Raw genomic sequence first — 14,805 nt, 5'->3', positions numbered from 1 at the left:
TAATAACATCATACAAAATTTAGATATGATTACTGTGATACAAAAAAACAAGAAGCATAAGTGGAATTTAGTTATTATTGATCAGAAAGTTCAATTCCACATCTCCAATCAACTTTCTTTCTTCTGTTCACTGAACTCTATGACAACAATCTGCTGCCATGTAATTAACTTCATAACTGTATGAAAGTTCTCTATAAAAGTAAAACTAGTTGTTGAAATATTTTAAATTCATCTTGAAAAATTCTAAAAATGTGCAGTTTTATAAAAATAAGGCATTTTGATTTTATCTACCATCTATATTAAAACATAAATTATTTAATTCACCTGAACTCTGAGCATCTTACATGCAATGTGATTTTTTTTTATTTTGAGTATAAAAGCACTATTTATTATCTTAGTTTTTAAATTTCTTTTGCATAATCTCTACAACCTCCTAAATTAGAGTTTTAAAGTTAATGTTTATATTTCATATTCCATTTTCTCTATTATATCATTATCTCTAGATACTATCATTCTACAGGGTGTTCAGAAAGTCACTGTGCACTTATATATTTATTTAGAGACAAAACTGCACAGTGACTTTCCAAACACCCTGTACATACCTTTTATATGTCCCTAGTTTGTTTTTTATATTTTCTTGTCATACGTTTAATTTCATCTTTATTTTTCAACTTATAGCTTATTTTTAATTTCCCTTTTCAATTCTTGATTCAGGTATGCTAACCTGTTCCTACCAACACGAACCCACAATTATTAGTTATTACAGGCAGAGGTCATTCACAAATTCTTTCACTAATGCCTGTACATGCAAATTATGTCATCTTGCTGAAACATTTTACAAGTCAAACTACATCAAATTAAATGTATACAATCACAAAATTTTCAAATATACATATATAAATACATATAATATATAACTAAAACATAAATGTAAAACCTAAATGCAATCTAACTCTTTAGCAAACCAATATATATATAAGCGAGAAACACTTGCCAAGCACAAGGTACACCTCAAGAGAACAATGGAATAGGCTTCTTTTTCTATCACATGCTACAAATCCATATACCTGTGGATGTTTCTTCAGACTAAACTGAATAGTGAGAAATCTCCTCTTTTAGTTTGTAGTAAGAATATCATTCAAGTTCAAATTGTCACCTGGCAAACACAGCTTTGACTTTGCTGGGTGTGGCTGACCTTTAGCTTAGAAATATTAGAATGTAAAAACCCCCATTTAGTAGTTCTTGGAAATTTTCAACACACTAATTAAAGACAGGTAGAACTTTAATTTGACCTTCTATGCTGACAGTCTTTATTTTATTCTTACAGTATCATGTATAATAGCTCATAATGTTTAGGCTTGTAACTGCAAGCAGACTATGTGACAACAAAAACCTACAATTTTAAATATTTCTTTTTAAAATAAAGGAATAAAATTTTAATTTATAATGTACTTGGTAATATTAATTTAATGAAAATACATTCATATTAAAGGGTTTAAAAATGGCATCAGTGAAACCTGTGGTTATAGGATAACGCATATCAGAATCTGTTAAACAACCAATTCTATGAGATTAATAGTAACTTCAATTACTATTAATATCAGAATCTGTTAAACAACCAATTCTATGAGATTAATAGTAACATCAATCAAATAATTATAGCTAACCTTTTAGTCTTCTAATAAATTAATTCTCAAAGTCCAACCTTACCAAAATTCTTGTTATAGAAAATGTTTAAGTGTCAAACCGAAATACTGTAACAGATGAAGTTTCAATAAAAGAAATATCATCAAGAACACTAAAAAAGCTCTGTCTTCTAATTAGTTAGAAACTATTTTCTTTTCCAAAGAACAGATGTTCAAGCTTCAGGTGTGATATCACTGGATAACTTTAAAACTTGTGAAGTGTCATGAAGAATGATCAACAATATTCTGATGGTTATCTCCAACCATTTTTAAAGTCTCAGCTTAAGGGCAAGTATATTTGCAAGCCTAAAATACCTAGTAATCTGTCAAGATCTTTGGTTGAACTTTCATGTATATACCTCCCCAAAGAAGACCCAAGAGGGTCGAAATACTGCCTTCTGCTTTGTTATTAAAAGTGTTAACATCCATACCAGCTGCTCTGAGATAAATTTTTAGTTCAGTAGGTTTCTCGTCATCACGAAACCACGACTTAGCTTTTTATGCCTCTTAACAATTTCAAATGTACATCATTTTCTTTGTATTTTTCACAATATATTAGCAGACAACAACATATGCCAACTAAACTACTAAAATGTCTAATGTTCAGTTTACACAACAACAGGCACTACACAAATAAAGGTTAAACAATTTTTAATTATATAATTAACCAGACAACTATTATATTACATCTTAATATTATCTGCATCCTATTCTGTGCCATAAAATTGTTGAATACAGGTAAGAATTACCCTTGTTTCTGAATAAATTTTTTAATGGAGGTACGTCAACTTGCACTTGCACTGACTTTACATAACAATTGTCAAGAAAGGATTAAGCAGCACAGCACTGCTATACCCTACAATACAATCAGTCATTGCTATATTATATACTTACTGCTCCTCTTCATTGTTTTTCCAAGCATCAAGAATCCTTTGTACTAGATTACACTGAGTGAATAGCTGAAAATATAAAATTAATACAAAACTTAATTAAGTTTTCTAATAGATCATTTTGCTACATATTATTATATGCATGATGTGGATATTCCCAGTGGATTTGTTTACAAAAATATTAAACATGAAGCTGCATACTATATACAGTTTTGAGCTTTCACATCCCAACAGAAAACACTAATTTAAAATCAATGGATTTTTCATCCACACAATAATTGTAATCCCCTAACAGGAGGTAAATGCTATAACAAAATACGTTTAGAAATGTGAAAATTCAGAATCATACTTAACATGACAGGATGTATAAGACATACATCATTTTATTATTCAGTTTCTACTTCTTAATTACAGTCACACTGAAAAATAAAATTTTCAAATAAAGCACATAAAAACGTATACGTCTATTTTACATTAAATCATTTTGTTCCTTCTTAAAACATTTTTAGTGTTCCAACGTACTGTATAACTTCCAGAAAAACATTTGAAAAAACATTCAGTGGAATAAAAGATTATACACACTAGCACATTTGAGTCACAAGATATTCTTTCAATATTAAGTTTTTGTTAAAGATGAATTATCATTAAACCCAATGACAAATTCCAAGGCAACAATACAAAAGTCTTTTAAAGCAAGGCAAAGGAAATTAAGTAAATTAAATGATGAAAAACTTGAGAAATAAAATAACTGTACTGGCAGGTTTCAGAAGCATTTCCTGTGAGGAGACACATACACGGGATGGTAGGAATCAATCGAATCCTTAATGTCATCAATATTTGAAGGAAAACCCCAACAGTTTCACTGGATCAAAGTGGCCATTTTTATTTATGGGGAGGAGAAAGTAGCAGGGAAACCTTCTGTTCTTAACCATGTTTTTTTCTTTATTCTTTATTGGACAAATATCTATTGTCCTCCATGGATCCTGTCCTGGGTCAAGTAGGCAGATCTCTGTCTATGGACAAAGATTCCAGGAACTGAGGTTGTAAATGAATTGTTGTCTTACTTCTTGGGGCTGCAGAAAAGGACAAACCTGAGGAAACACCCAAAGTCAAAGGAAGTGGAACCAGGCAGTCACTTGAAATAGTGGCAAGGACAGAGATGGAAGATGTATATTCAAGTCTTTTAATCATGGAGAGCAAAAGATTCTTGAGATGTTTTCCAAATGTTTTTTTTTAAATTACCCAATGTTTCTCCAGTAAAAGCAGTTGTCTTCCCACAAGGAATCAGATTACAAAATAATAATAATGCTTCATATAACATTAACAATTCTAACACATATTGTTATGACTTTAAGAAAAAAAAACTTAGCCTCATGAAGAATAAATGAATGACAGACCTCAGATAAAGCACGAGTTGTTTTAAACAACCTTGTTCAAATTATAACACCTAACAGGATTAATCAAAGAGCAAACAACTGTTTAATACTTGGACAGTGCAATGAATGTTAATGATGAAACCAATGGGTTGTGGCTACAATTTCTCGATAAATTAAATCTCGCTAAGATTAAAAACTACCTAAATTTTCAAAACTGTTGATCTGAAAAACAGGAAGGTTTTGAGTAAGACAAACTACTACATTTCTCCATACTGGTCAATTTTTGTAGATGGATTTTTAACAGTAAATACATACTTAACTACAGAACCTTTTAAGTTGAGACAGTCAAAAGTTTTTTCAAACATTATATTTCATTATAAATACAAATCACTGAAAACTTATTTTAACTCAGGCATTTGTTTTTTCTTAAGAATTTTTAAGGTTGATTTAGACATTTCATTTTTTGTGTTATTTCAGTTTTAGAAATAAACTTATAAGCAATATACTATTATTTCTAATTGTATGGTAAATATTAAATTATTTTGTACAATTTTACAAAGTTTCCATTTGTTTAAGCTGAAGAAAAAAGGGACATTCTAAGTCCAATTAACTCACAAGAAAATAACTTCATGTTATTGAAGGGCAACATGCACATTAGTATTTGTGTTCAAATTTTATCTAAAATCTGAAACATAAGTATGAATGAATTTCAGTGTGATGTTATTTAAAAGCTTATGCACAAATACTATCAAGACAAATGTGCAAGATACAATTCAGATTTCATAAAACTTAAATACCATTAAAAGTGTAATAAAGAGAAATTAACTTTAAATTGCACCTAAATAAATTCATTTAGATTTATGAAATGTATGAAATGATTTATTAGTAAATGAAGCAACATTAACACTGAGTAGAGATTTAACTGTGAATTATATTCACATAAAATTCCTACTAATTTCTTAACACTTTATTACACATCTCTACCTGATCAAGAAGTGGATTATTGAGTTTATTCTTTTGTTCATCAGTAGAAGGCTGGCTATTAAGTATTGTCCGTATCGATTGTTCTACTTCTGTGTGCAAGAAATTATTCCAACTATATCTGAAAAAGAGATCCTGAAAGGGGGAAAAAAATCACTGGTTTTTTAAACATACTTGTACTACTTGAAAAATGTTGTTCAAGATAATTCAGAATTACTTGTATATCTTACATAACACTTTCTACAATTAAAAAAATACACACATACTTTACCATGTTATGATTTCAACAACTTCACACCAATCATTTTCTAGCACATACATTTATTGTATCTCAGGATATTTGGTAAGGGTATTAACACTGTTACTAATAAAACAGAAAACAACATCTCGACCTTCTTAGGTCATCTTTGTTAACCTGAAGATGACCTAGGAAGGTCAAAACGTTGTTCTCTGCTTATCAATAAGTGTTAGTACTCATACCAACTTTCTTGAAGTAATTTTTTTTCATCACTACAAACATACATTTATTATCTTTACTAATTAAGCCTATTAGTTGAACACACAATCACAAAATTGGCCTCAGGTTTCACCGAAGCACATGGACCTCATGGCCCTTCTATCATCAGGTTTCAAGAAAACAGTTACAAGGTACACTTGGTTAATAGCTTCATAACTATAGCTTTATAACCCCTATACTACACTTAAGTTATTCTATTATTTTCAAATTTAAGAAACACTTTCACTGATCAAGCTTTGAATAAACTTCTCCTTTATTTATTTACTTGCTGAATATGATACTGGACTGAGATCTTAAAATAAACTTAATGCTAGATGAACATTAACAACAGTAATCACAGGTTTGTTTAAAGATTCTGTTCTCTGCCTTAGTACAGCAGGTGCTGTTACATAGCCACTTATGACTCCTATATCATACATGTGCTTGTTCAACAGTTAATAATATTCCTTTTTGCAATAAATGTTTGGTACGCAATTAAAATGAAAGAATTATTCACATAAAGAAAATGTACCTTTTCATTTACCAACCCATTCAATGTGAAGAAAGAAATATTAATCTATATTTCAATTCTCCAGTTTCAAAATGTAAAACTACACTATTCAGAGTAGGATATACCTTCTGAAAAGGGTTGTTTTTTGAATTTCGTTCAAAGCTACATGAGGGTTATCTGTATTAGCCATCTCTAATATAGTAGTGTAAGACAAGAGGGAAGGGCAGCTAGTCATCACCATCCACTGCCAACTCTTGGGCTACTCTTTTACCAATGAATAATGGGATTGACTGTCACAATATAACACCCCCACAGTTGAAAGGACAAGCATGTTTGGTGTGATGGGAATTTGAGCCTGTGACTCTCAGATTATGAGTAAGGCTCCCAAACCATCTGGCCATGCTGGACCATCTGGAAAGGATCTGTAATAATTGTACATAACATAAAAATAAGAAAGCCAAAATGTGTGCAAACAAATGTAATGATTACACTTGAAAAACTTTGAACCATTTTACTGTCCAACATGAAAGCTTTCTGGCAAGGAATATGATAAAATGCATAAGAAAAAATCCATATATGGAAGTGTTACTTTTGGATGGAAAAAAGAATGAATGAATGTCATATTTGGGGATCTTGGAAATATTTTGTAATTGTCATGAAAAGTGTTTATTTCTATGGTATGTGCATGTTTTAATGCCTTTTAAATGTTTTATACATATAATTTATAAATAAATTTAATGGTGTAATTCAGAATAAAAAAAATATTACAGTTCAAAACAACAAATTACACTTTTGACCACAAATTATACAAAACACCAATTAGTTAAATAATTTAATGAAAAAAAATTCAAGTTATTGTTATGAATTATCAGCTTAGCAATGGAATAAAATGCCCCTTTTTACATTTTACTTCAGACAATACAAGTTCACACAAAAGCACTTACTAACAGAACATCCACAGTACCCAAGGTGGCTAACTGTGATCTGACAGAATCTGAATTAGTTGTAAGTAGTGCAGTTATCAAGTGTGCAACTTCTAATCGTGTGTAGCCTAATGGAGGATCCAGTGTTCCAACAGTTGTAAGAATAGAAGATTTCTGTATAATAAAAATACACTTATGTATATACACTGAACATTAAAAAAGAAATGGAAAATATGAAACTACACTTCACTTCTATAGAGGTTGACTGAACATACCAATTCTTTTCCATATATTTTGACGACATAGGGCAATTACTAACACTTCAACTTTAATTTTGTCTTTCTAATAGCATTAACAAACTAAATGTTATATTTTCATGATTGAAATGCACAATCTTCTAAAGAACAATAATTAATCACTTAGCTCATAAAATTTCCACATTCAACAACAGTGCAATGCTAATTACCTTTAAACATTTATATGTCACAGTTATATCGATTTATTTTCAGATTTAACAAATATCCTGATTTACAAAAATATTTCAACCTTTTTTGATGCACACTTATACAAACAGAGCATAAATTCAAATAAAACCAGATATGGTATACTAGATTTTTCTATCAACTGCTTGTAAACACGAGTTTTTAATCATACAGGAGACAGGGTTAAAGAATAAACAAACTAATAACCTAACATATGATTACAAAACACAAGATGGAGTTTTTAAATTAATTTCTTATGCACAATTTAATCACCACAGTGATTTAACCAATATACAGGGGGGCAGCTACCTATCTGATGGATTCTGGAAGAATTAAAAGTCCTTGGGAATCATAATGTTGGTTGAGAGTTGAGAATAATTTCACAAGTATGTCAAATTCAGGTGTATTGATGCTTTCAACCCTCCCACTTCTTTTTACTCTAAGTGGAGATAATTAACCAAGTTGCTTGAAACTCAGAACAAACTTTTTAAATGGTATCTAGTTTGTTTAAATTTTTTTGATTTAGTATTTCTTTTATTTTTTAAATCATGAAATTTCTAATTTGTTGGGAGAAACAGTTTTGAAGAAAAAAAACAAACTTCCTTTTGTCTTAGACTGTACTCTTACAAGTCACGTTAATATATTTTCTTCATGTTTTATTTTGCTGATTGAAGCAGTCACAATTTACACCTAAAACCAGAGAGAAACATGGCAAAAACTGACAAAGATTTATCAGTAACTTAGTACCTTACCTTTCAAAAAGTGTCTCCGTAACCTTTGTGGTGTATTGTATCAAAATTGTTGCCAACAAAATTCTTGGCTGAGATCAAAGTTAGAGCACTGTTTTAATTTTATTAGTTTTGTGATTTATCAAATAGATGTTTGTAATATTAAATTATTTTTGAATAAAAAATTGTAGAAACATTTTTTTGTTACTTGGTATAACAGTGGCCTTTTGCATTCACAAATTGAATATTTTAAGTAAAAACCATATTTGTATAAGACTACGTTGTACATTAATACACAGATTTTTGTTGTTTTCAAACAATCTACAATTGCTGTTGTTTTTCTTAACAGATATAAAATTATTTATTACAAAAATAAATCATTATCCCTAAATTCATAACACACAGACCTTATGTTACATGCCCATTACATCCACAAAATTGTAATCATGCAAATGTTACGTGAAAATACTTCAAAACCTTAACACAAAACGAAACTCAAGTGATTCCATGAATTTGTTTGATAATCTGTCAGTGTTAATATATAAGGTTACAAGAACAATGTAACCAATAAATCAATTTAACCTTTGGCATCTTCAAATTAAATAACAGATCTTTCACCAGATCCTTGGGGGAAAAAAAAAAAAGACAGCTAAATGTAGGGAACTTCAGTTGTAAATATTAGGTACATGGGTAGAAATTATGGCAGATAAAAAGTATATTATTCAGAAAAGAAAACAAAAGAGCCCAGGGATATCAACTGAAAACATTATTTAGCAAAGTATACAAAAGACAAACAAATAATGGTATGGTGTCCACTAATATCCTGCTTGTCCAATGAAGTTTTGAAATGTACATTAATTATGCAAATCTTAATTCACTTAAACTGTACTTATCAAAGGGACAAGATTAACAAACATGTATCTGACTTACACTTGTAATGTTAATAAATTAGACTCAATAGAAAAAAAAGACTCCAGCCTTCAAAAAAAAACGTTTTAAGATACTCTTATAAACGTTAAGAAAAACAACTGATTCGTACACAACAAAGAGCAGAGCAGTAATGAAATAGATCACTGCAAGTAAACAACACATACACACACAAAAACATATGAAATGCTAGAATTTTCATGACTCATTACCGGGTGATCAATTCACTCTCTCAATTTAACCTACTACATGACCTTTTATAGTCTTTATAGTTTAGATCCTACAAAGTTTTAATATGATATGCATATCTTCACAAATTTTGGCAGATTTTTTTCAAATATTAAAAACCTTTCTCATACAAAAACCATGTTTTAATGAAATATTTTTAATGAACCAAATAAAAAGATTTGTCTCTGAATATATATAGTATTTTTTACTAGTCCATGTACAAAATGAGTTTTATGTTAAGATGAAAAATAATTTTCTTCATCTCAAAAATCTCAAATACCATTTGTATAATCTCTAAAACCTCTTAAAACACAGTTCAAATGTTTCTTTTCAGTAATACTCTGTACTTTATCTGTTATTTTCTCTACCCAAACTCAATACACAGTTGGTCAACTTGACTGACACCATAACCGTCAAGAAAAAATATAGCTGAAATAGATCTAAATTACCTTTTTTTTCTAGAATAATTTCATGTTGTAACATGAAACTACATTCATTTATCCTAAGCAGCTTTAAAACTGCATAGTATACATCCATTTATAAATAAGTTTTATTGTGTTTACCATTATACAGTGCAACTCACTTGAGAAACCTAGAGCTTGCATTACACTATTGCATCACATTACTCATAAGCTACTCCAAGCTGCTCGAAATATGTGGTTCATGAAATATATTTATTATTTATGTTACCTAACTAACCATTAACTAACCTAAAAGATCCCTTATTTTTACATTTTAATTACTTTTGTAATAATAAATAAACAACATACACAGATAACAAAAAAACTGAGTACTTACCTGGGTCGTCTTCTTTTTTGCTGTCAGTAACACAATCCTACTTTTTTTTTTATACTAATGGCAGTAATGTACCACATAATTTTTATTTAATTAAATAATGCACCAAAGAACACAGAACATCCAAGAAACAGACAATTTCCCAAAACTACCACAATTTTTTCTGGCTTTCTAACTATGTGACAAAAGCCATCACAAATTCATCCAAGCTGTTATTTTTCCCTTGAGAACAAGATTTGTACTAACAAAGAAAATGCATATTTCTCTGGTCAAAAACAATGTAATATAATACATTATTCAACAGCCCAAAATCTTGGCTTTCTAATGGTCATATACAACGTAAAAGACAACTATTAACAAATCCCAAAAGAGATGTGACAGGTGAGTGTGGCAAGAGGGGTCTGATTTTCTATTTGATGGTTCTGAGACCAAACAAGATTGAAGGCTATTAAAATGATAGTTTGTCTGAGCAATGATGGTTTTATAGTAAGTAATTTAAGTTAACATTCTTACTTACTTGAAGGGTTGTGAATAAAATAATGTCACATTCTTCACACTAGGGGATATTCAGGATTTTTTTTTTAAATATTGATTAATTTTTTTTTAAATATTGTCTTATAAACTGAATTTTGAATGTGTATCACTAATCTCATGACAGTAGTAACATATTTCTGTGGCAATAGGGTTAAAAACAGCACAAAATTATTTCAGTTTTATGAAAAGTACAAAAAGTTATAGAAAAAGAAAATATATGACATTTGTCAAAACTTTTATTATTTTGTGATATTGTGTGCATATAAGTTAAAGTATTATTAGTTTAGTGAAACTTTCTGACTAGGGTTCAAATACATGCACCAATTTGTAATCACAGCCTTCAAGTGACATTCAAAACTATTTTAGACAAAACATTTTTGTATTTTTTTTTTACAAAAACATTTTCAAATAAACAACTAAACATAAGCAGTTTCAAAACAGAAACTAAATTGAGGTTGACAAATCTCTTTTGCATACCCCTATTCAGTTTTATTCACATGGACAATATGAGCATGTCTTTTCACCAGAAACTAAAGTTTCAGGTAATAATTTCCATTTGTCATTTGGACATTAAATGAACTCTTAATCTGTGATAAGCCAGTATATGCTTCCTTTATGTTCTTCCAGCACCTTCTGACTTTACTTGTGTAGTTCTAGAATTGAAGCTTAAAATCATCTGATGTTCTATGAAATATAGTAAGCCTCGAGAAAAATATTTGGTACTGAAGGTAAATAAGTACTCATAGTTTAAAAGTATACATTGCTGAAATTATTCATACTGTAATGTCTGTGCCAATTATAGTAATTATAGAACAGCCACAATGAAAGAAATCACAAGGTTTTCAACCATGCTTACTATATTATATATTCAGCAAAACTATACAGATGAGCATTCATTATACTGAAATTCTGAACTTTACATAATTATTTTCCACAGGTAATCATATTTAAGAAATGTCTAAAATGACATTGTAGAGCTGTAAATAAAGTAAGGGCACTTGAGCATATATACAGAATATTGAACAATTGCACAATAAATAAAATTTATTAAAAACAGGGCACATCTCTGAAGAGAGGATGACATGATGATGGTATACATGACAAACACCAAGCCATTTATGTGTGTATGTATGTATGTATATACACACACACACACACAATGTACAGAATATAAAATTTTCATAAAGTTTATGAGCTGTTGATAAATAAAAGTTCTCAAGGGCATTCGTAATGCTGTTTAAAAATAACTAGATGTAAGAATATCTACACATGCTAATTCCTCAGTGGACCACTACTATCTCTACTGCTACCATAAGAAAAATACAGCAGTGCTATCCACTGCTGTTTTTCAGAGTAACACTTTTCACATTAATTTATTTTTGTCAATGGATAACATAGAAATGAAAAACACAAATTTAATGGTAAATGGTAATTACTTTATTACCATAACAACATAATACAGACCTCCCATAATAGGCTATCCATATTTGTGAATGACAAAAGAAAAGTAGCAACATATCGTACAGCCTCAGACACTCTCAATGACAATACTTGAAGAACACGACATCAAAATATAAATGAATACGATGACGGCAATAATAACAAATGAGCTGATTAGTTCACAACAGCAACTGCATCATGTAACTCCTTTGTTTTCGTAAGTAAAATGCATTTTAAGCATAATTATGTTACATTAAATATGACAATATACATTATTTTAACATTATTATATAAAATATATCATGATTTATAATGTCTGGGCTTTTCTTAACTAATTATCCAACATGAAATATAAACTAGCTGGTTCACATGAATATTTTGTATTATCAAAATAACATTTTAGAACAACACTGGAGCTACTGGTCCATCTTAACTGTTCCATCCTCTAAACTAAATTAAAATAATTAAAAATTATAAATAAACAATCTTAAAGTCAGCCATTATTATTCCTATACTTATCAAGTTTTTCATAAACTCACTAAAATTTACTGCCTGTACAACAAGGAGTTATATTAGCTAACTTCTAATCTTCTGGTGATTGCCCATCACTCAAGGGCCTATAAAAATAGTAGTAAGTGGCTCACATATCCAATCTTTAGTTTCCTTCAAAGCCCTTGGTGAAATATTATCTAGCCCAGAATCCTTATTGTTTTTAAACTTTCCAATTATTTCTTAACCAGCTTTACCAGAATTAATGCAGTCGTATTGTTTGATCTCATTCCAATTTATCAAGTGTTCAAAATGTGGCATACTACTTAAATCCTTGTCAGTAAAAACTAATTGATAACTCAGCCATCTCATAATCATCAGATACTAGCCTTCTTTATCATCCCTCAAGGGTCCTACCCACATTCTAATATTTTGCTAACCCTTAGTGTATTTACAGAAATCCTTACTGTTAATTTTTACATTTTCAAAAAACTTTTCTCATACATCCTTTTTGATGTCTTAATTTCTTGTTTCACACACTTTCGTGATCTTCTATAACCTTCTAAATCCTCTGTCATACCAGTCAATTTAATTTTTTTAAACTGATGATGCTTTTCATTAAATTTATTTCAAACTCTTTTTGGACCAACCTGATTTTTTACTTGCAGCTATGCTTCTATAAGGGATATGTTTACCTTGAATATTTAAAAACCTTCCACATCTGACCAGTGTCTTCAAATAACAGTTGTGCAATTGAAATATTTTAACCAAAAAACGTTTTTACAAGAATTGTCCAGCTCAAGAATTTAACTGTACTTCTAATTTTTTATGTAAAAATAAATTAAGAAAGATTATAAATTAATATTAAACTTAACATATGAACAGTAAATATTAATTACAACAATATTAAAACAAATACAAAGAAAGTTTTAAATATATTGTGTACTATTATATCACAGACAGCCAACAAGTCATAGCTGCAGATCAATCAGCTGAATAAGTCATGTAGCACAGACTAGTCCAAAACTATATATATTTAATAGATTTATTTTTGTATATATAATATTATACAAAATATCACAATATACAAATAATCATAATATATATTTTCTATTAAAAATGTAACAAATAGAACTTGGCATAGTTGAAAAGGGGTGCAACACTACCTGCAGCTACCATAAATTTTCAAATGTAACATTAGTTCACTAGCTGCTCCTACAATCACAATGGTGTTAATTAGTGCATGCTAAATGTTTCAGAATTGTGTAGCTCTGTATAAAAGAAATTTTGAAAATTAAATGTAAACAGGCTTTTAAGTTTATTGTAAGAAAGCTCAAGTTGATATATATATATATATATACACACATGCAGAAATTGTAATGGTTTTCATATTGCTGTTTTATTTGTTGTTTTTTTTTACTTACGGGTGGAGGATTTAAAAGTAGGTTATGAAAATCTGAGAGTCGAGGAACTACAGCAGCGAGAACTTTATTTACACCTTTGCTTATTCGTTCAGCATCCAGCTGAGTGATTTGATCAGGTAGTTCATTGGGAAAAAAGATAGGGACAATACGTTGCAGTTGTTGCTGATCACCCTGAACAAACTGACCAGGTTGACCTCCAGCACCCTGCAGACCTCCAGGCCTAAGATAATTTCATAATGAAAGTATTAATTTCAAATCCTATTCAAGGAACAGTACAAAAGTAACAAAATAAAAATCCATTCAAAAATCACTCAACAACAGATAAGCTAACTTACTAAAATAGACACATTTAAGAGAGAATAAATGTTTTGCACTATTATTCTGTTTACACATCAAATACAGTGTACTTATATGCACAATATGGTATGCCAAACTGTTAAACCCATCTTAATAAAATTTAAAATGAACCTGTAACACTTACAAAAAGAAGCAGATTGTAAAACACAACAGAAGCACAACAGTTAAACTAACCAGATATCTTATATAATTTTATTACATTGATTTAAACCATTAAGTTCTCTGTTGAAAAAGGTGAAACAAAACTTGTACAAATAAACCAACATGTACATATTTATGCTACTTTAAAACATTTTTACAACTTCCCTTGACACATTACATGACACTTGCTATTTTTTTTACATAAATCTTTTGTGCCTAATTTTCATTGTCACTGCATATAGTTTTATTATTAGTTGTGATTATTGGCTAGCAAAAAAACCACCAACAAACAATACTTCAGTAAACACTTCATCTATTTCTTTCAGATGAGTGAGCATTCTGGGTCTTACAAAATACTTAGCATGTATACTTCATTGCCAAATTATGAGGTAAATTTA

General features: G+C 29.6%; 1 protein-coding gene across 32 annotated transcripts in view; it reads right to left on the bottom strand.

Moving 5' to 3' along the window:
- Positions 1–14,805, bottom strand: part of fmt (phosphatase 6 regulatory subunit 1-like protein fmt) — a 78,844-nt gene that overhangs the window by 35,869 nt on the left and 28,170 nt on the right. For all 32 annotated transcript variants that reach the window (XM_076487723.1, XM_076487726.1, XM_076487746.1 and 29 more), the window contains 4 exons: positions 13,910–14,129; positions 6,884–7,036; positions 4,936–5,067; positions 2,580–2,644 (listed from right to left, as the gene is read on the bottom strand). In XM_076487723.1, the coding sequence (XP_076343838.1) occupies positions 2,580–2,644; positions 4,936–5,067; positions 6,884–7,036; positions 13,910–14,129 (570 nt within the window). The remainder of the gene's footprint in view (positions 1–2,579; positions 2,645–4,935; positions 5,068–6,883; positions 7,037–13,909; positions 14,130–14,805) is intronic.

Source organism: Tachypleus tridentatus, chromosome 2 (assembly GCF_004210375.1).
Source record: "Tachypleus tridentatus isolate NWPU-2018 chromosome 2, ASM421037v1, whole genome shotgun sequence".
Lineage (NCBI taxonomy): Eukaryota > Metazoa > Arthropoda > Merostomata > Xiphosura > Limulidae > Tachypleus > Tachypleus tridentatus.
This window is presented reverse-complemented; position numbering and strand designations above follow the sequence as displayed.